This window comes from Myiozetetes cayanensis, unplaced genomic scaffold (assembly GCF_022539395.1).
Source record: "Myiozetetes cayanensis isolate MyiCay16 unplaced genomic scaffold, myiCay2020 scf4, whole genome shotgun sequence".
NCBI lineage: Eukaryota > Metazoa > Chordata > Aves > Passeriformes > Tyrannidae > Myiozetetes > Myiozetetes cayanensis.
The window spans coordinates 55,278,817-55,301,510 of record NW_026087631.1 but is presented as its reverse complement, the minus strand read 5'-3'; the positions used below and the strand labels follow the sequence as shown (position 1 = coordinate 55,301,510).

General features: G+C 38.6%; 1 protein-coding gene across 1 annotated transcript; it reads left to right on the top strand.

Moving 5' to 3' along the window:
* Window positions 1–826: 826 nt before the first annotated feature.
* ERMP1 (endoplasmic reticulum metallopeptidase 1) lies at window positions 827–22,499 on the top strand. The gene is given in 16 exon segments (XM_050328714.1): window positions 827–862; window positions 864–1,114; window positions 1,844–2,145; window positions 5,535–5,662; window positions 6,019–6,124; window positions 6,994–7,140; window positions 8,673–8,765; window positions 10,125–10,337; window positions 11,277–11,497; window positions 14,921–15,095; window positions 15,629–15,819; window positions 16,428–16,580; window positions 17,084–17,286; window positions 18,022–18,137; window positions 18,686–18,849; window positions 19,999–22,499. Coding segments are annotated over 16 exon segments (2,664 nt in total). The 3' UTR covers window positions 20,164–22,499.
* The last annotated feature ends 195 nt before the right edge of the window (window positions 22,500–22,694 follow it).

Genomic DNA, 22,694 nt, shown 5'->3' with positions numbered 1-22,694 from the left:
TGCTTTGGTGGGACAGAGAGCTCAGGGCTCCACTGCTGCCAGGCCATCACCCTCCACAGACAACTGCCACTGAGGGCTTCTCAGCTGTGGTGTGTCACCGTACACAGGCCCACGTTACACTGGCTGTGTCAAGACCTGGGCTCCTAAGAATGAAATGTGGAGCTCTGGGAGTGGGTCCAGTGGAGAGCGACAAGGATGACTGAAGGACTGAACATCTGTCTCACCAGGAAAGGCTGAGGGAGCTGGGCCAGTTCATCCTTGAGAAGAAATGGCTGAGAGAGGACGTCGTCAGTTACTGTAACTCTCTGAAAGGAGAGCGTCAAGAGGCTAGATCCAGGTTCTTCTCGGTGGTGCCAAGCAATAAGACATGAGGCAATGGGCAGAAACTAATGCACAGGAAGTTCCACTTGAATATAAGGAAGAACTTCTTTACTTTGTCGGTGAGTGGGCACTGGAACAGATTGCCCAGACAGGTTGTGGAGTCTCCCTCCATCGGAGATGTTCCAGAACCCCCTGGAGACAATCCTGTGCCACGTGCTCTGGGATGACCCTGCTGGAGCAGGGAGGTTGGAGCAGATGACCCACTCTGCTCCCTTCCAGCCTGGCCCGACCCGTTGCCGTGTGACGCTCCGGCAGCCCCGCCCGCACGGCGAAAGCAGCGCCGCTCCGGCTGCCGTCCGGGCCGCAGGGCGGGCGGTGCCACGGCCCGCACCCACGTGAGCGCGGGGGCCGCCCCGCCGGGCCGGGCCAGGCCGGGCGGGGGCCGGGCCAGGTTTGACCCCGTGCCGTGCCCGTCCGGCGCGGCTGCGCGGCGGCCAGAGCGGCCATGGAGCGCAGCGGGGACACGGCCGTGTGGCGGCTCCCGCGCCACGGCCGCGCAGCGCGACCGCCGCCAGCCGCCGCCGCGGGAGGACGGGGAGCGCGGCGCGGGCGGCAAGAAGCGGGGCGGGCCGCGGCGGCGGCCGCTGCTGCCGCTGCCCGAGGCGCGGGGGGCGCCGCTGGTACTGCTGTACCTGCTGGCGCTGCGGGCGCTGGCGCAGGTGTCGCACCGGCAGCTCCTATGCAGCCCGCCCGCCGCCGCCGGGCCCCGCGACTTCAGCGCCGCCCGCGCCAGGTACGGCGGGGCAGCCGGCGGGAGGAGGAGGGAGGGAGGGAGGGCGGCGGGGCCGAGGCGGGTCCCTGTCAGGGCGGTCGTGTCGTGCTCTGCCCACGGGAGAGCGCGGAGCTCACTTGGGCGCTCGCAGAAGGGTACAGACATCGTGGAGGTTTCGGCCCCTAGAAGGGTGCTGGCGGGGGCTGGTGAAGCAGTTGGACCTCCATACTCTAGTTCTGCTCGTCTTGGATAGTGCTCGGTTTCTGGGAAAGCTGCTTTGCAGATCTTTAGTTGTTGTGTCACGGAGAGGTCGGGAAGAGTAAAACTTTCTAACACTGGAATTTCAGAATTAGAGTATTTATGTCAGATGTAAGTCTTGACAAAAACGTGCTTGTTCGGGCATTCGGGGAAGGGCATGTATGCATATGCAAAACCACGCTAAAGTCTTTGGCTTCTCATTTACCCTTTTGTTTCTTTTTGGATTGATATGTTCAAACTAGAAAACAAATAATTTGGTTTAACATCATGATAGATAAGATAAGGAGCCCTGAGTAAAGATCAGCCCTATATGCCCATTACCATAGCAATCCTTAACATCTTGGCTAGTTACTGTCTAATTAGTCTCTTCTACTTTAGTTTTGAAATAGAACAATGTACAAAAATGCTACAGTTGTAGATAAGTTACAGTTTTAGATAACTTTACTAAATGTTGAACTTGTTGATGCTGAATTTTTAATTTATGTCTTACAGGGAATACCTTGACAACATAACAGCAATTGGGCCCAGAACAGTTGGAAGTCCAGAAAATGAAGTTGTTGCAGTTAACTACCTCTTAGAACAAATTAGGGGAATAGCAAGAGAAAGCACAGATGCTCACAAGATATCTGTAGACATACAGAGGCCCACAGGCTCCTTCAGCATTGACTTTTTAGGAGGTTTTACTAGTTACTATGCAAACATAACCAATGTCATAGTGAAGCTGGAACCTCGAAGTGGAGCTGAGCATGCAGTATTATCCAATTGCCACTTTGATTCCGTACCAAATACCCCGGGTAGGTCCACGTGTTCGTTCTGCGTTTCCATGTGTTACGTGAGCCACAGAGCTTGGCATGTGGTTTTCTCACACCAGGTGGCTGTATTACAATACTGCATGTGTCAACTGGTCTACTTGATCTCAGTGAGACTCATTGTTTAGTGTTAAACTCAGGATTTCACTCTCACTTTCTGATAGGCAGCAAATTAGAGATGCTGTATTTAGATTTCTCTGCTTATGCATGTAGTTCATGTGCTGCTTCCACCTTGTCATTCAGGTCTTTTCTTACTTCTGTACTGATCTAATCCTGTCTTTCCTTTCACATGATGCTTTGTGCCAGTGACTCTGTCCACCCCCACTAAAAAGTCTGTGTTTTCCCCTCCCATTGCTGGTATCTCAGATTTTTTGTCTGATATGCTTAATTTTTTTCCTTTTCTTTTTGCATTCAAAGCTTCTGCCTCTAAAGATTGTAGTGATCAAAGGTTAGGATACTAATTGCCTTGGTAGTGTGTATGTCTCTTGCTACTAGTTTCACTGTCACTGTTGCATCCTCTCTTACTCTCCTTCCTCTACATTATTACAAATTATAATCCTGTTGAATAATTATTTCAGCAAGGGTGTAGCCAATTTTGTGCGTTCGTGCTTTTAACAGTGCCAGAAAGGTAGAGGTCTAAAGATTGCACAGATTTGTTGTAACACTCAGCCATGCATGTGTGGCTATTACAGTTGAAAAAAACCAACAGATCTCACTCATCAACAGTGCAGCTTTTACTGGAGTTTCTCAATTTATACCCCACACAATATTTTATTTTTGGGGTGTAAACCTTCTGCACTTTAGCACATGTGAGTAGTCTTCATTATTGAGAAAACAGTTGAGTATCAGCTAGAGAAACAAAGCATTTGCTGTTCTCCTCCTGCATTTTTTTCTTTCAACAAATAATATACAGAACTTCTCTTTCTCCTCAACCACATTTGGGTGACATGCGTTTCCAAATTAAGCTTAATAACTGCATGATTATTATAGATGCTCTGTGATTTAGAAACTGCAGAGATGCTAATTACTGTATGTGTGGTCTATATATGTCCTCTGGGACTTGGAAAGAATATTTCACCAGTATAGTACTATGATTATTGAAAACGGTCTTTAAATTCATGCCCTATGTACATTGTGTGTCCATTCCTATGGGTTGTAAGACAGGATTATGTCTACATCAATTATTTTCTTGACAGTTACTCAGACAGTAAAGTACTTCACCAACCTTGCACAAAAGTGCCAAAAAATATTACTGATTTGTATAGGATATAAGAAGTCTGTGGAGGAGCTAGGAACCAACCTGTATGCTTGCCCTTAATCACAAAGCAGCCTAGCCCTTTGCATCAGTGAGGAGCTGCTCTGTCTTTGATTTTCTTACTGTGTCCCTCACACATAACCTAAGCAAGATATTCTGTTATTTTCTATTTGCTTTCTATTCTTCTGTGTTTTCTCAGTTATTTGCGTAGAGGCCATTTTTCATTACCAAAACTGTGGATTTTTAACCAGAATCAGCATTACTTAATGGTCAGTTAATAATATATTTGAAAATCAGATCATGAAATACAATCTGCTGCATACAAAATGAGTGAAGCAAAACTCTAGTAAACCATCAGTATTAGAAAGCTTGTGTTCCTTGAGAAGGAAAAACATAACCGTAAAGTTCTAAAACATGTCTTTGTTCTAATGGTACTAATTTTCAGTTTATATGGGCTATTTGTTTCTTTTTTAATAAACTTGAAGACAGAAACATCCTTGAAATTATCATTCCAGACGTAATTGATGACGTGGTTTTCCCAAGTTGCTGATTTTTTCCATAAAACCTGTTTTAACCTCCTGTCAGTTTCGCTATATACAAAGTATTTGGAGATGATACTTTCTCCATGAGTTTGTGTGTAATAGTCTGTGGCTACATGGCTGTTTTTGTGAGACATAAATTTGTATGTCTGTTGAAGCCAGCAACTTTTATTTTTCTTAACTTCACAGTGAAACAGGTAAATGATTAATCTCACTGGAAACTATACTCAATTCTCTGCCAAGTTTTCAATACAGTATGTTAGGTATAAGAACGCTACTAAGAGCAGACTACTGATAAACTTGGGTAGCAATATATAGGTCCCCTCCAACTGAGAATATTCTGTGGAATTAGGGAAAATTTGTGATAACCAGGTATTTGGATGGGAGTCTTTTTGGAAAGCTTTTGGCAGAACAAGGCATTAATTTCTGAGAAATAGAGAATGGTGTATTGGAAAAATTCTGAATTTTTTTAATCCATGCAGTAAGCTCAGGCTAAAATTTAAACTGAGATTTATGTTTTTATCAGGAATATACCCTTTTCAAATAAGGGGTAAAGGTGTCGAAGTTTTTACAAGCTTTGTTGAAGGTGCTTTTTTTGCTTTTTTTTGCCTTTTTTAATGTGTAAATTGAACATTTTTAGCAGCTAATGAGTGTGCCCTAATAGCATACTGAGGCATAACCACACTGTTGTCATCATCTCAGAGCATGCCAGCATCACATATGCAACCCAGTCCTGAAGGAATGAGGTTTAATTTCTCTGTTTTCTCACAGATTTTATTTTTTAGAGTGGGGTAGAGGTGTGCTACAACTTGCACCAAAGTGAGGGAAGAGGGAAAATGGGAGACTTTGGCTAAAAGGTGAATCCTGAATCAAGATTAAAAAAAAATGGCAGGGCATGCATGGGAGGACATGTGAGAGAGTGAGAGTAAGTCTAGAGTAGTGTTAGATAAGGAAATCACAGAGAACAGACTACTGAGCTCAGAGTGAAAGGGGTTTCTGCAAAGAAAGAAGGGTGACGAAAAGCATCTGGTCATGAAAATCCTTTATTATCATGTATAACTTAAGGAGATTTTTAAAGTTGTAAAGTCTTGTATTTCCTTAGCTCTATTTTGAAATCTTAGCTTTATGTTACTTTGAGATTTTGTCCTCTTACTTGAATGCATTGTAACAGTGTAGAATGCTTTAGGGTGACTTGTGTGGGAATGTTTGTTTTTTAAAGTTTGAGTATCCTGTTAGTGAAAATTACGTTCTTGTTTATTCATATTATTCTTAGGAAAATAAGTAACAATCACTTTGCTCACTATCCAGTAACCTGATTAGTCTACTTTTCTTGAACAGTAGCATTGGATCTGATATTTTGAACTTCACTTGCTCAACTTCTGAACATTATTTTTCTTTCTGCTGTTACTTTCAATTAGTATAAACAGAGGATACAAGCACTACCAGAAAATACACAAAACTTGATATAATTATACTGCAGTTAAATTAAATGACTGAAATAGCATAAAGCTTTTATCTTCTCTTGTTTTTGATGCAAGTCTGTTTGTTATAAGCCTTACTATTTTGGTGATTATTTTAAGGTGCCAGTGATGATGCTGTTAGCTGTGCAGTGATGCTTGAAATACTTAACACACTTTCAAAATCATCAGAGTCCCTGCAGCATGCTGTCATATTCTTATTTAATGGTGCAGAAGAAAATATTTTGCAGGTGAGAATATGTCAGAATTTAAAATTATACATAAAAACTGTGTATTAAAACTCTTAACAAAGAAAAGAGTAACTGCAGATAAGGCTTGTGTTTGGTCTGTTGAAATATTAGTTAATAACAGTCTTAACATTCTCAGGAAAATGTGTATGATTTCAAAGGGAAAAGTACAGTTTGATTAAGAATGTTGTCTACATTAATTTAATTAGAAGACTTGGATTTTCTGCATTTGCTTGTGTTGTCTGCCTTGTCAAATCTTGAGTTATGTCTCAGTCATATCCAATCTTGAGTGATGGAAAATAATGTTTAAGCTGGTCTGGTAGATATTTGACCTTTTTTTATTTTGTTTTCCCATCAAGGCTAGTCATGGCTTCATTACACAACATGAGTGGGCCAAATCAATCAGAGCTTTTATTAACCTGGAGGCAGCAGGTGTAGGAGGAAAAGAACTTGTTTTTCAAACAGGTATGAGCTTGCATTGTGTCCAGTTTCTACATAAGGATAATTTGATAATAAACAATGCAGACTTGAAGGAGTATTGAAACTGTCATCAGCAAAAGATAGGAGAACCTTGTGCCTTTTTCCCAACCCTGTGCAGCAGCTAAATTGCTCTCAGTCTTTAGATACTTAAGGGCTAAAGGACTGCCACAGAAGTTGCCTCATAAGTGGGAGGCTTGTGTAGAACAGGGTAACAGAAGTTGTGTTTCCCTTTTGTGTCAAGGTAACGAGGAAAACATTTGGATGCCACATGTATCTTACATACTCATACTTTCATATGCTCTATTTATTTTTCACAGCAGTTCTTTCAAAATCTTTACAGGGAGTTGTTGCTATTAGAACTCTATCTGCTTCTCCGGAAGCAGCAAAACTGTGTTTTGTAGGCTACAGTTAAACTTATGCCCTGTCCTGGTCAGACTGCAGGCTTTCCTGTACTCCTGGAGCTGCTTAGTTGTTTCTTTGTATTTCATGCTTTAAGGCAGAGACTTTTTTTTTAAATAATGATATTGATATGTGATACATACATGATGAATTGGAAGCTCAGCTAAAAGGTTGTGACATCTTTGGGAGAACGAAGTTCTGTTTTGGGAGATGGCTTACCTTCTCTGCTACTGAACACGCAAGGCAACGGTGGCTTGTTTCTTTCTCCACAAGTGTATTTTCTCAAGTGTGAGTCACTCAGCCAACATGAATGTACTTATTATATACCCTGTGGGGCAACAGCTTAACAACTTCAGTGAGTTCCTTTGCATTCTGTATTTGTTACCATGAAGATGCATATCTTAACTGAGGTTCAAAAAGTATTAGCTGTGAACTTTCTGCTCATCTTTTGTTAGGACCTGAGAACCCTTGGTTGGTACAAGCATATGTAGTTGCAGCCAAACATCCCTTTGCTTCTGTGGTGGCACAGGAAATATTTCAGAGTGGTATTATCCCAGCGGATACAGACTTCCGTATCTACAGGGATTTTGGCAATGTTCCAGGTATGTTATCGTTAAAGATGTCAATGCACATTAAGCTTATAAAAAGTATAACGTTATGTGGTTCATTATGTGAAGGTCCTCAAATTTGGTTTGTCTGGGAGCAAATTTTCCTGCGTTTTTCCTAAGGAAGAGCTTTTAGATTTAGTTTTTCATACCGTTTGCTAGGGTTGTTTTTTGAAGACTGGTGTTTTTCTGAAAAAAACTGCATGGTAGGTAAGTTTCCTGAAAATCAGGAAAATACTTCAGGAATCAACAGCACCCTGTTAAATATTCTGTATTGAAACATTTTGGTACATAATGCTAGTAGCCTGCTTGTAGGAGTGACATGTCTGTATCTAATGGATAAATGAAAATCATCTTTTTTAAAGATAATGATTTAGTCATTAATGCATTTCCGTTACTCTTGGATTTTGGAGTTTGTTGTTTTTTGTGTTTTTTTTTTAATAACAAGCACTGGTCAGAAGTTTTTTAGTTTTACTAATCTGTTTTCAGTTTAGTATCCATTCTGCAGGGAATGACCAGTGGGGAAAAAATGTGAAATGTTCACACAATGTGAAATTTGAACACAACTCAAAGGACTGTAAACTTCTGTAAAATCCTTGTTGTCTGGGACAGATTGTCACTTTCGAGAAAAGTGATATTTCTGAATTGATTGTTAGAACAAAACAGTTGTTCTGGCCTATTCTAAGCTCTTCTAAGCTTCCAGCATGGAAATAAAGTAGATGATTTTGTACAATGTGTTCTTTATTTGTTCAGAGTGATACCTGGATGGTAAATGAATTCTCACTGACCTTTTTTTTATTTTTCCAAAGAAATAAAAATTAAATAATTGAGTTAAAGAACTAGTTGGTTCCTCTTTGTCCACTAGTAGATTTGAGGTCTAATTTGTCAAACCTCTGCAAAATTGTGAGGATTGAGATTGCATATAGCAACTTTTTGCATGTGCATCTGAGGAGACAATTGGGATACAGTGAATGTATGACTAATTTAGCGGTATAACCTTTGGCTTTTGGGAAATGTTTTTGTTCAGTTGAACAAATTAAATGGACTTCCAAAATAAGAGTTTTCAGACTGGCTCTCTGAAAACCTGTTAACACATTAGAAGTAGAAAGAACACACATTTTGAGAAGGTGTTTCTATAGTTCCACGATGCTGCTTTTTATTACTTTTCAGCATAAATATTTATTGAAGCTTTGCAAGTAAACATTTGGAAAGCACCTTGTATATCTTTTCTGAAGCTGAGATGGTTTGGAATTTTCAGGTGTTTCTCCAGTTGTGTACAGATATCATGTGAATCGGTACAGTAGAAAGGACAGATACTTTAAAATGTTTTGGAACTGTTCTCTTTATAATACACTCAGAATCTCAGTTAGTATTCCTTTCACAAAGGAGTCTATTTTGTTTCTTTAAGTATAATGACTGTGCTACAAAGTAGAGCAACATTTTCTGTGAAATGTATGTGAGACTTCCACATGTTTGTTTGGGGGGTTTAGAATTACATAAGTTTAAAAATGCATTTTCTCTTTCTGTAGGAATAGATTTGGCTTTTATTGAAAATGGCTACATTTATCATACAAAGTATGACACATCAGACAGAATTTTAACAGATTCCATTCAGAGAGCAGGTTGGTATTTTAAGAATTCAGTAATTTACCTAAGAGTAGTGTTGTAGTTACTTTGTCATTTTGCTGTAAGACTGCTATCACAAGAAGTTAATAATTTTAATGACACATGTAGTACATGTTGGACATGTTCTAAAGAACAAAGAATTAACTGAATATATGTCTTTTAAACACAAAGGAAATATACATGGTCTACTTGGGAAGATAAACTCTATCAACGTCCAGTGATGTTAATTAGATTTCATGATTACTTTCAAATCAGTTGTCACCTAGCCATTGATACCTGGTTGTTCAGCATTCTGTATTCCTTTTCTCTCACTAAGCCTTCTTATTGGTTATATTTCTCATCAGAAGCTTATGGGTTAGTTGGTGACATAGAGACTGATCTGCCAACAGAAGTTTCTCCTTTAGAATGGATCTCAGTCAGACTTACATGGTAGCACACAGACTGAGTAAACAGGATTTATTTTCTACAACAGGTTGTGCTCATTGATGGGGTTTTGACAGATTGCAGTAAAGAAAATAACAGTATGACTTTTTAATTTCCCCAGAAAAGCTAACAGTCCTAAATACCTCCTGTTCCCTCTTCAAGCTCATATAGGAGCCAGCTTAGAATGACCAGCATGAAAAAGAGTTTTAAACACTTCCTTGCAACAATGCAGCTACAAGACAGAAAGTAACACTTCTAAATTCCTGTTTGGAAGATGATTTTACTGCTCATGATGGTTATGTAGAACATCTTCTGCTAAACATAGCACATAGATTAAAAAAAAAAAAAAAAGACATTTCAGTGCTTTTAAAGGTCAACTAAAATCAAAATGAAAGTTGAGAACAATTGTTGTAATTTGATTGCATGTGTTTTGGCTGTGCTGTAGGAAATGAAAAGGTGATTAGTGCCTGTAGGCTACAAAGGAAAATAGCCACCTTGTCTTCTACCTTACAGACATGCAGGGAAAGAAAGGCAGGTAACTCACAGTCATTGAAACGTGGAGGTGTCACTTAGAGACAACGAGAAGAGGAGGAAGATCAGGAAACTATAAATTCTTCTCTGGGTTAGCCTTGAAGTCCAGTGCTAAATATCGGAACTGAAGAAGTACTTATGAGCAGAATACCTGATTTAATTGCAATGGTTTTAAGTGCATGAAGCTTCCTGAATATCCTCATTTTAGTGACAGCTGTATATACTCATGAAAATACTATGCCGTGTGTGTTGTCAGATACCACTTTGAGAATAATGAGTTGTACATGTCTTTGTTAAAAATATTTCTATACAGTTTTTAAGAACAGTTCTATTAAAAAAAATGCTGTGTGCTAATTTACCAACCCTGATGCAATTATGTTGTGTATCTGCTCTTTTAATAGGTGACAATATTCTAGCTGTCCTAAAATACCTAGCAACATCAGAAAAGTTGGCTAAATCTTTCGAGTATCGACATGGAAATGTTGTGTTCTTCGATATACTTGGTTTGTTTGTCCTGGCTTATCCTGCTCGCATTGGCACAATCATGAACTATATTACAGCAGCAATTGCTTTTATTTATTTAAGCAAAAAAGTATTACAGTCAAAAACCAGGGGTAAGTCCAGTTTTTTAAAAAAAAACAATCACATTACTCTTTAATGAATAGCAATTAGTAGATAAAAAGTGTAGATGGAAAAGCATTCAGGCCATTATGGCATCTTTTAGGACAAGCTTCAGAAATAAATTCTAGCCATGTAGCATGCCACAGGAGTTGCTATGTGTTTAAATCTGTCAACTGTGAATAATTACCATGATGAAAGAATATGACAGGCCTAGATGTTTAGTATTTATGAATCATGATTTGGTGTCTTATCATTTCATGAAATTAAAATTAAATATTTTAAAGATCTAAAAATTGAAAAGAAATTACTTAGTATCTATTTTTTGTTTTGTTAGTTCAGATATGGCTTCAGAATCATGTTTCTTTAACACCTATCTGTAGGCAGGAATAAATAAGAAAACAACAAATGGGGAAGATGACAACAAAGCTTAATAAAGTGTGTAAACTGACCTAAATCTTCTAGTTAGACCTTTTCAGATACGTGTAGGAACATATCTGTTTAAAAAGAAAAAAATCAAACCAAAACACACTGACACCACCTCCCCCTCAAAATCCAGAAAACATTTTTGGAGCAAGAAAAAGTTACAAGAAAAACAACTCCAGTTTTTCAATTGTTTTTGTTGGTTTTGAGACTTAAAAATGGTAGTTTCACTGACTCCCTAGTAATATTTTTACTATCAGGAACACAGTAATCTGCAAAGTACACCAGTATTATGGGAATAAATCTTGTAGTGGGGAAGACTGCAAAAAGACATGCAAAGAAATAGACTAAGAGGTTTTGACCATGCTGTTAAGAAGTCTTCAGAGTGAACTTCTCATGCCGTTTTCTTTTACTCATTAAAGCAATTGTACCATGGGGTAATTAAAATTTTGATGATAGTCTGCAGTAGAATACATGACTGTTGAATCAAACTTTTTTTTTCTTCTTCATAGCTATTTATAACCTGAAGAAATTATTTACTGCATTTGGCTTGACACTGACGAGTTGGGTTTGCACACTGGTGGCCGTGCTTATCGTGGCCGTGTTTGTCTCTGTCATTGGACGGGCTCTTTCTTGGTACACCCATTTCTATGTTTCTGTGTCTCTGTATGGCAGTGCAGCTGCAGCAAAGCTTATTCTTGTGCATGTGCTGGCCAAGAAGTTCTTCTACAAGGTAGGTTTGACTTTGCTGTTAATATTGAAGGGCAATGTAATGTTTAATTTGTTGAAGGATTATTTTTTGCATTGATTAAAAAGATGGAAAAAGTTTTTTGAGTATTTAAAATGTCACTATAAAAATTGCTTCATCTAAACATAGGGATTGCTCTACTAAATCAGAGAGGTAAGAACTTTGTGATTTAAGGCAGCCTTGACCTTAGGAGGTCAACTTCACAGAAAAAGCAAAAGCCTAGTACAATACATTATAAGGTACAGTTTCTTGCCCTATCTGCACCTTCCTTCTTGTCATCATTTCAATGATAAGAGGAAGAGCTGGAGAATATTTTTGATACCTTTCAGTGTTCTTGATAATTACAGAATCTAAATATCTACTCAAATGTTCTTTGACTCTTATGAGGTTCTTGCCTCTAAATATACTTGATTCACTGAATATACTATGACAGATTCACTGTATTTAATAATTTATTGTGGTACAGTACCTCCTTATGTCTCTTCCATTATTTTAATACTTTAATATTAAATAATTTTAATAATTCCATGATTTAATCTTTTTTATTTTAATACTTTATTTAATCTGATTTATCATTTGTATTTTGTTGCAAAATGTGGAACTCCAACTCTCTCTGTTCAATTCTGTCCTTTTATTATCATGTTGGTGATGTCATTTGTATTCATAAACCCTTAAGCAAATAATATGATTTTTTTTTTCAGATGGTTCATGAGAGAGCTTTTTCTTATATCTTGTCAGAATTTTACCTCTGCCATGCCCTGTTCTAATACAGTAATCTGTGCTGTATAGAGCTTTCTAAATGAAGCTCTTCCCTTGAAGGCTCTGCAGAGGGATCTGGACAGGCTGGATTGATGGGCCAAGGCCAGTGGTGTGAGGTTCATCAGCGCCAAGTTCCAGGTCCTGCACTTGGATTACAACAACCCCAGGCAGCACTACAGGCTGGGGACAGAATAGCTGGGAAGCTGCCCAGCAGAAAAGGACCTGGGAGTGCTGGTTAAACAGTAGCTGAACATGATCCAGCAGTGCCCAGGTGGCCAAGAAGTCCAGTGGCATCCTGACCTGTCGGTAGTGTGACCAGCAGGACCAGGCCAGTGATTGTCTCTGTACCTGGCACTGGTGAGGCTGCCCTTCAAATCTTATGACCAGTTTTGGTCTGCTCACTCCAAGAAGGGCATTCTGGTACTCCATGTGAAAGGAGGTTGTAGCCAGGTGGGGGTTGGCGTCTTCTCTCAGGCAACTTACTGATAAAACAAGAGGAAATGGACTCAAGGTGTGTGAGGGGAGGTTCAGGTTGGATATTAGGAGAAATTTCTTCATGGAAAGGATCATCAACCACTGACACAGGGAAGGGGTTGCCACCAGTACCTGGAGGTATTCAAAAGATGTGTAGATGTGGCACTTGAGAATATGGTTTATGGGTGGCCTTGGCAGTGCCAGGTATAGGTTGGACTCAAATGATCTTAACGGTATTTTCCAACCTAAACAATTCTGTGGTTATTCTGACTTACAGTTGCTTTGACCACAGCTGGAGATGGAAAAGATGGAAAAGTGTTCTTTTCTGCAGTAGGTCATTTAGGCCCCTGCAAGACAGTGAGGATTTGGTGTGTGTTATCTTTCCATTGCTGTAATTTGTCATGTTTACTATCTGTCTGACTGTTCTGCCTAGAATTCTTTTTTATGACTAACCAATGCTATTTAACTTGCATAATTTTTTATAATTATATATATTTTATAGATATATAATTTATAATTATATTTATAATAATTATAGCTGATAACATTCCTATATATTTAGATGATGGTTTAATGGTTTTGTATTGAAAACAAATAGGGCCTTGAGATATCTGATAGATGATACTTTTCCAGGGCAGAAGTTGACTACTCAGGCATGCTAGGTGGAGAATTTAGGTATAGTAATATTTAGTCATTCATCTTACTGTTACTTCTTGGCCATTTGTATGAGGTTTGGACTAGGAGTTTGGGAAACCTTAGTTGTCAGCCAAATCCAGCTTCATACAAATGTTTGAAAAGGTTTTAAGAATTTAGTGAGATTTGATTGTATGAGAAGTTCTGTGTGGATCCATCATGTCTTTCTCTGGAATTTTGTTGTTTGTTTTTTCTTTAGTTTTTCGGAGAGAGGAATTGTTAACTGGTACATGTATGTTACTAAGTATATGTGTGTGATGTTGACCCGCTGTGAAAAAGATGAGCCATTTATAAACTAGATGCCATGTTTTTTATCTTTTGAATGAGCTGGCTGGTACTTTCACTAACTGTTCAGACATTCCAGGGTCTGGAACTACTTCATGCCTACTGATTGCCTGGTCATCAGATCAGCCATCTCGAAGTCCCAAGCCTTTCATGCTGTAGCTTGCAATACACTGCACAGTTTAGGCTGCCTCTGTAATTTGTTTTTTACGTAGACTTGCATAAAAGTTTTGGAATCCTGTCTCTTCCTTGGCTGTCAGAGGCAGTGCCTGTTCATGGCTCAGCAACTTGGGAATTAATAAGCTTTATGTTTTGAAATAGGTTTGGCAAGTCATATGTTTCTTCACCCCCCTCCTTTTTTTTTTTTTTTCTCTCACCCCAAAACTGAACTAGGTGCTTTCAGATAACCATTGTTCATGCAAGCACTTGTTCTTGCTACTAGCAGGTTTTCCAGTTAAGAATCTTACACTGCAAAGACTGTAGCTCTGCCCATGTAACTTAAAAAAACCCAAAACAAACCACCCCCCGCCAAAAGCAGAGCAAACCACAGTTTTGATGGTTAAACTTCCTTCCTTTTTTTTTTTTTTTTATTTTCATTTAAACATATCTGGTATTATCTCACCTATGCATGTCTTTTATTCAAAAAAATAACATATTTTAAAAATCAGGCTTCTGAAGAGACACCTTGTGGCATGACCTGTAAAGGCACCAGTTTATTTCTGCACTAATAATAGTGCTCGTATAAAAAGTCTGTTAACAGCTGCTGTTCCAAAGCAAGTTTAGATCCTCAGGACATGTAGATAACTTTTTCACATGCAAGTACTATGTAACCTTTTTTTTGCTATGCTATTATGTTTTTTATTAAAAGACCCTGTTTGCCTGTGTACTTGAAACACTAACCTTGTGTGTTCCTTGTATTGTCATTTGTACGTTCCCTTCCTTCTTCTGTCCCAGCCCAGGTAATTTCTTTTTCAAGCTATGTCAACAGGTTTTAAAAAAGTAATAAAAAAAATGTACTCTCCTGGGTAACTCTAAATGGTAAGAAAATGGTGAAGTGATGCTTCTCAAAATTGTCAACAGGAAATTTCCCAATGAAAACAATTATATACAAGAAATAAGGATTTTTTTGTGTGTGTTCTGATGAGGTGGGATCCATGGAATATCCTCAATAATTAAGTGTATTTGCTTTTTATGTTACAGAATATGAATGAGCAGTACCTGGGAGATATGTTTTTTGATGCCTCATTGATGATTTGGTCTATAGCATTAGCTGTGATGACTCAGATGGGCCTTTGTTCAGCATTCATTTGTACATTATGGGTAGCATTTCCTTTACTCACTAAGCTGATGATCCACAAGGAATTCCACCAAAAAGGTACGAGTTTTGAGAGGCGGAGGTTGTATTTCAAAACCTTTGCCCCTACTCTGCTATTTAAGCAAAAGAAATTCCAAATATTGAATTTGAGTAGTCAAACTAACTGTGTCACAATTTTGTAATGAGAAAAAGTGTTCTTGAACTAAAGACAGTTTTAAGATATGAGAAGCTTTTTTTAAAAAAATACACTGAAAAACATCCTGTGTCTCAGGCTAATAAAACAATATGTGGGTTTATTAAAAAGTGATCAGATACTTTGATGGAACATAAAGGTTTTTAAAAAATAATGTAATATTTAAAGAATGTATGGGACAGAATACCTGTTTACGTTTTTTTTTGTAAGACAAGATTAGTTTTGTGGTGGTTTTGAACGTCATATTGGTATTTGCCATACAAAATGAGAATTCCTTTCTATATCCGCGTCAGGGATGAGGACCTGGGCCTTGCAGCAGTATATGGATATATCAGTAAAGCTTTGTGTTTGTGTCCTTTTGAGCTTTTACTTATTTTTGTCTTTTTTCTGTCCCCTGTAGGTGCCACGATGAAGTTTATTGTGATGTACATGCTGGGGATGTTTGTTCCTTATCTGTATATGCTGTATCTTAGCTGGACTGTATTTGAAATGTTTACACCTGTCATGGGACGAAGTGGCTCAGAAATTCCACCAGATATGGTATTGGCAGGATTTATTGTGATCTTCACTATGATACTGTCATCGTATTTTGTAAGTAGAATTTGTAAATGTTGTTTAAAACCTTTAAACTTTCTCTAGAGTTAGAATAAGAAATTTTTCTTAATTAATACTAGAAGTTAATGAAAATTAGACAATATCTTAAATTTTACAGGAAAGTTCTTAAAAAAAAGGCCAAAGATTCCACATTTTATGTTAGTCATTGAAGCAGGGCTTACATTGCTTTATGATGATGTAGTAAAGATTGGTGTAAAATATGAAATGTGATGTTGAATTTTGAGCAGGCATTCGTTTTAGATGGAGTTCATGGTGAACAATACATACATGACACTTCAAAAAGAATTCTCAGATCTGGGTTTTTTTTCTGCTGCCATAGAACCTGGGAAGGTTCTAGTTCAGGTATTTTTTGTTGACAGGTGTTCTAAAAATAGGAAATTTTTAAAAGCTTCAGGAAGTACTCACTTTTTTTCTTGTTTTTAAGTACAGAGTTTACAAAGAAGTATCTTGTGTCAGATGATATTTGCAACTATTTTTTTAATTTACTTTCAGTTCTGTAACTGAATTTTAGAGTTATACAAGTAGTGTCTTATTTCTTAAGTCTCGCAGTTTATAACTGGGTTGTTTTTTTTTTTATTCTCTAGGTTAACTTCATCTACCTTGTCAAAAGTACAAAAACAACGCTAGTAACTTTAACTACTGTGTTTGTAGTCACTCTCATTCTTGTTTGCAGTGGAATCTTCTTTCCTTACAGTTCAGATGCAGCTAATCCAAAACCTAAGCGAGTCTTTCTCCAGGTAAAAAAAGCTTTCCATGTCCTATTGCCTCTGTTGGTTTCAAGAGTTTGGTTTTTTTCAAAGCTTAACTTCCGCCACTTCTTCCACCCCAGGAAAAAGTAACCTTTCCTTTCTTTCTTGATTTAAAAACTCTAATGGTTATTCCTGGATTTGAAAGAATTGCTGCTGAGTTTCCCTTGTTTAGTCTTAAGTTTTCTGTTCATTTGTATCAGAAGAGCAGGGTATTTTAGGGGGTTTTAAGTGGGAGTGAACAGTGGTAATTTAAAAAGACATGGGAGGCAAGCTAATACAGTCAGAGTCATCTTCTGAATGTGTTTTCATGGTATGTTTTTGATATAAGTATTTCTTGTATTCATATTCAAATACTTAGATACATGTTCAGTGCGTATTTAAAATGCAGTAGACCTTAAGGATTGACATGGAGGATATTTCAGAGTTACCTCTGACTCTTGCAAATGCTGCAGGCTCCATCATATTGCTTTTGTGTTTTTTTTCTCTTCCAGCACACAAGCAGAAGATTTCATGATCTAGATGGAAATGTGGTTAAAAGTGACTCTGGTATATGGATTAATGGATTTGATTATAATGGAATATCTCACATAACTCCCCATGTGCCTGAAATTAATGACACTATTAGAACTCCATGCGAGGAACAGGCTCCCTTCTGTGGCCTTCCTTGGATTCTACCAGTGCATTTCATGTTCCGGTTGGTGTGAACTCTGCTTCACTTGAGCACTTAACTGCAAAGCACATTGCTTGTTTATGCAATCTCACTTGTGTAAGGGGAGAAAAAGCAAGGCAAGAAAAAGCAGGGCTAATCTCAGTCTAAAAATAAATAATTCTTCCTCTTCAGAAGGCAAACTTCTGCTTAGGTGCAGTGTCTTCTGACAGAATTTCTGGCAGAGATTGCTGGGTCTGCTGCAGGAGCTGTAAAAGTTGAGTGGTGGAAAATGGATGTAAGCACCAATGGAGAAAAAGGTGAAGGGGGGACCTTTTGAAGGGCAGTTCACAATAGGAGTACGTATGTCTCCTCCCTTCTTGCCCCCTTCACCCCGGCTGACAGCAGAGGATGTCTAGAGTACCAGGTCTCCACAGAAGAAAACCAGCTACTGTGACTATTTCTCATACCCCAAGAATCTCGCGAGCAGAAGTGTAGCAGTTTGAAGGTGCAAATATTCTTGATTGTTTGTTTTATAAATTGAGGTGAAGGAAGGTAATGAGTAAATACACTGGTTACTGTCTTTCTGTTAATACATCCTTAAATATTTGTCTGGCCACAAGCTGCTGATTTTATCTGCCTTCTACTAGAATCAATAGCTTTGGTATATTTCGTTTAGTAGCAGCACAGACAGCTATACTATACAGAAGCTTCTTGGTTTCTAGTACCTGTTTAGTACCTCATGGTGTTGCACCAAGAATAACTTGAAACTTTTCTCCACAGGAAAAACTGGTATCTTCCTGCTCCGGAAATTTTACCAAGAAGCCCCATTCAATTTAAAGTTCTGTCCAAGGAGCTGATGCCCTTGAACTCTGTGAGGTTAAGTTTTGAAGTATCTGGTGAGTGACTGAAGCTTCTGGCCTATGATTTGTATTTATTTTTATGCCCATAATAGATCAGGCCTTGACTACAGTACTGCAGGTTTTAGTGCTATTCCCAAAATGGTGAGCTTTGTGAGATTAACATGAATTAATTCAGCTTCCTAACACACAGGAACCTGTGGGTGTTGTGTTAGCAGTTCTTATTTCTGGGACTGATGACCTTGCGTGAGTAAGTCTCAATTGTTTTACAGCAGGTCCTCTCTAAAAGTCCATTTTATAGCTCTATATTAGTATATATAGTGTGTATATACACACGCATACACACAAACATATATATGCACACTACAGGACTGTATTATATTTATATATAGTCTTACATTCCTCTGCTACTTCATCATCTCCTTTATCTCGAAGCTTAGAAAATTTTGAAGCTTCTTCTGTAGGGAATGCAGTTGTATCATGTTTTGAAAGACATGAGTAGTAACACACAGGTAACATGCAATTATGTAGGTAATTGTTCTGCCCCTACGTGCTGTACACCCAGACCCGTATCTCCGTCCCTGCAGGCCCAAGTCACATGTCTCTGTACCTTCGGCCACATGAAGGGGTGGCTCTGTCCAGCTGGTCTCTCGGGGATGGCACACCAGTTGCTAGCATAGGAGGGGACTACTTTGTGTTCTACTCCCACGGGCTGCAGGCTGCACCCTGGCACTTCTGGGTAGAGCTGAAGGTGAGTACGTGGCTGCTGGAAACCTGCTGGTGCCTTGGTCTGCCCTCCTGTCACCATTGCTGCATTCCTGTGTGAAAAATGTCATAATGGCTTCCTGACGCTTCACTTTATTTGATAGACCTTAATTCTAGTGTCCCCCCCTTAAGTATGTCATCTTTATGTGTCAGGTCACATATATTTTCAAAGAGTAGTCCACTAACTTGCCCAATAACTAAGGGGAGAATATTTTCCTGGTCTCCACAGTCTTCGGTTGTAAGTTTGGATTTCTCCAATCTTACCCTTATAGTTTTTGAAGTTTTATCTTACTACTGTTACTTCAGGGTTGTTTTTCCTATTATGAATAGTTTCCTTTCCATGTTTTTTATTTTTTGCTTAGTTTTGGAAAATTACAAAGAGTCCTTAGTGGAAAATTTACCACCTTGAAGCTGGAGAGAGTTGTAAAAGCTGTGTTTCCTAAATTTTCTTTTACATTGTTTTCAGTTGGAAGCAAGGCTTCCAGCATTGCTGTTTCAGTGGGATTTATCATTTGTCCACCCACTTCTTAACTTGCCAATCAGTAACTTTTTGCATATCTGTACTATAGGTTTAACACTGTATAGAGGTTTAACAATGTCTTAGTCATTGAGTAAATATTACAATAGTCCTTGAAAGTTCAGAAAGTCCCTTTTTCCTTCCTGCATCAGGCAGACTAAACACTTGTCAAATAATCCTCTGAGGATACTTTGTAAAGGCAGACATGAGTCTCGAGTGTGACAAGCTTTGCAAGGCTGATAGTGGCCAAGCTGTGCAGAGAAGGCTCTACATCCTCAGGATTCACAGTAGAAGGATCAGCATAAATGGTGTGTTGGAGTCCATATCTTGATTTGTCAGCAAAACAGACAGATACAAACACTGAAGTTGGAGCACTTGAAAGTTGTGTCACATGTCAGAGACGCTGAGATCTAAATATCTAGTTGCCAGTTCATTTCAAATTGAACTTGTCATGTAATCAGACTGATACGTTGAAGATTGGAAGTATTTTAACATATAGGACAAAGAACTGCAGGATGAAGTTTGTTGCATAGATATTGCCTGTAGAAAAATGCATCTGGATTGATCTTACATTTAAAAGCCATAAACAAGGCTGTGTTGTCCTCTTCTCACTTTCAGACCCCAGAAAAGCATTCTGATGGAATAGTCTCCCTCGCCATAGCAGCACATTATTTTTTTGGGGAAGATCAAAAGTCACCTCAACTCTATGCCTTACTGGAGAGGTTTCCAAACTGGACGTTTTCTTCTGGTTGGTCCTGCACTTATGACCTTTTTGTCTTTTGACAGTATTGCTGCAGGGCTGATAGGGTTATCTGACACAGAATACAGTTGTGGCAAGCACTTTCTAACAAGATACCAGAGACTTCAACAAGAATTTAAAGTACTTCAGCAACAAATGGTGTTTCTTTGGCAGTTTGACTATTTAAAGACTACTGCTCTCTTGGGGATATAATGGTACTTGTGTCAATGTGAATGCAATTCACCTTGGTTCTTCCACTGAAGTGACAGTTTGGCTAGTGGGTTTTTTAAAATGAAAACTGCACTTGGTGGCAGTTGTAATGGAAAGGCTTCATGGAATTATTTTGATGCTGTCTGAAATAATAAGTGTATTTCACATATATGTGGAGTACCACCTTCCAATCCTATCCGTCCTATTCAAGTCAGATCTTCAACTAAAAGATGTTTGTTCCCTTGGTGTGGCGACAGAGGTGGCAAAGGCCTAAACATTACTTTTGTCATGGATGAAGTCACTGAAAGCTAAGGTGCTTGTGCAGGTTATATTCCCATTCCTTAGCAAATGCACAATGCAGAAAAATCAATCCTATGATGGAATATGGTATCTGTCTGTCCATCCACCCATCCACCCATCCACCCATCCACCCATCCATCCATCCATCCATCCATCCATCCATCCACCCATCCATCCATCCATCCATCCATCCATCCACCCATCCATCCATCCATCCATCCATCCATCCATCCACCCATCCATCCATCCACCCATCCATCCACCCATCCATCCATCCACCCATCCATCCATCCATCCACCCATCCATCCATCCATCCATCCATCCATCCACCCATCCATCCATCCATCCATCCATCCATCCATCCATCCACCCATCCATCCATCCATCCATCCATCCATCCATCCATCCATCCATCCATCCAAATTACATGTTTCTCTTAAAAACCTTAGTTCCTACTATTTTTTCTGTCTCTTCACTGTTACATCCTGAGTGGGTAAGTTCAACCTAATTATCATCTTGTGTTTTTTGTTTGTATTGGGATCTTTCAGTCTCAGCACATGAGCAGTTGACTTGCTCTCTCATATGTAAGAGTGCTCACTCCTTTATGTGGATGTCTTATAATTACTCTAAATTTCAAGTTACCTTCCAATTTATTAGAATTGGCTAATTTTGGTATCTCCTCTGGAGAGACTTTTGGTAGTGTGACGGTATCACACTTTGCTAATACCTTTAACTATTTCTTAAAATAAGGTTTGCTTTCCATAAGGAAAAATATATAAAAGAGTAATCTTAAAAAGATGTCTAATATTTCTGAATTGCTCTTATTTTCAAAGGATGGGTTTTATAAATGACTATGAGTGATTCAGAGTATATTCCAATTTTAATTGACAAGCTTTGAAATAAGAAGCTACTGACCTCTTTTTTTATACTTACCAGGTTTTGGGGGTTTTTTTAGTCATTAATAATTAATGGTAATTTCTAAAATTTAAAGAACTCTGTGTATCTGAAGAAGCTTCCTGTCTTTTTCCAAACTTATATATAAAACATTTGGCTACATCAGTACCACACTACAGATTTTACAGTGTTTTGTTCATTGCATGAGTATTGCCTAATGTCACGCAAATGCATCTTCATTTCAAGTAAAAACATGGTAGTACTGGTAAGTTTGCAGGGCACATGAAAAAAACTATGTGACGGTTAATTTGTGTGAGCTGGGATGGATAACAACTCTCCAGTTTGGTATTTTTCCTTCAGATTGTTCTGTAATTGTGCATGATAGTGGCAACAACCAGTTTCATTTGTTGCAAGGGACATTCACAAAGATTGTCATCTGACTCATGGACTAGGGTAAGAGGTTTAATTACTGTAATCATAATGAACAAGCCATCACTATCTAAAAACCAGTTGGTTTCTATATTAACATTCATTAATCATCACTCGATTGTATCTGATTTGAAACTACAATCCCTATATTATTTAAAAGTGCTATTAGTGATTTGAAAATCAGAGTTATGACCTAAAACTCTCGTGTCTTGAATCTCAGTGAATGTCTCGTACTGTACTCTAGCTGATGCACAGCTAGTTAACTAAGGCTGCACTGGTATTTACTGTCTTCCTCAGTTTTGATTTTTGTGTTTTGCCTGATTTAAAGCTTTGAAATATTGCTGTGTGAAGAATTCATACTGAGAGCCAAAAATACAAAAATGCCTGCTGGCAATTTCTGAAACTTCAGTGAAGCAATAACTTTTGCTATCTCAGGATTTAACGCTTCTTAAATAATTTAATTATGAGGTATGTCTGCTTTTTGCAAATTTCTGTCTTTGTAAATAAAAGCAAGACTTGATTAGTGAAATTTGTTTTTTAGCATGACTGAAGGTATATTTGAGTTGTTTTTATCCATTGCACTAATGCTTTATTTAAGCTTGGAGTAGAAATACTGCTAAGTGATGCTAGTGTTAAGACAGCTAGAGTTAAGAGCTGTGTGGAATATAAGCACGGCCAAGGAATGTCAGAATCACTTTAGCTGAGAAAAGTTAAAATGGGGGCCCTAATGGTTTCCTGGAG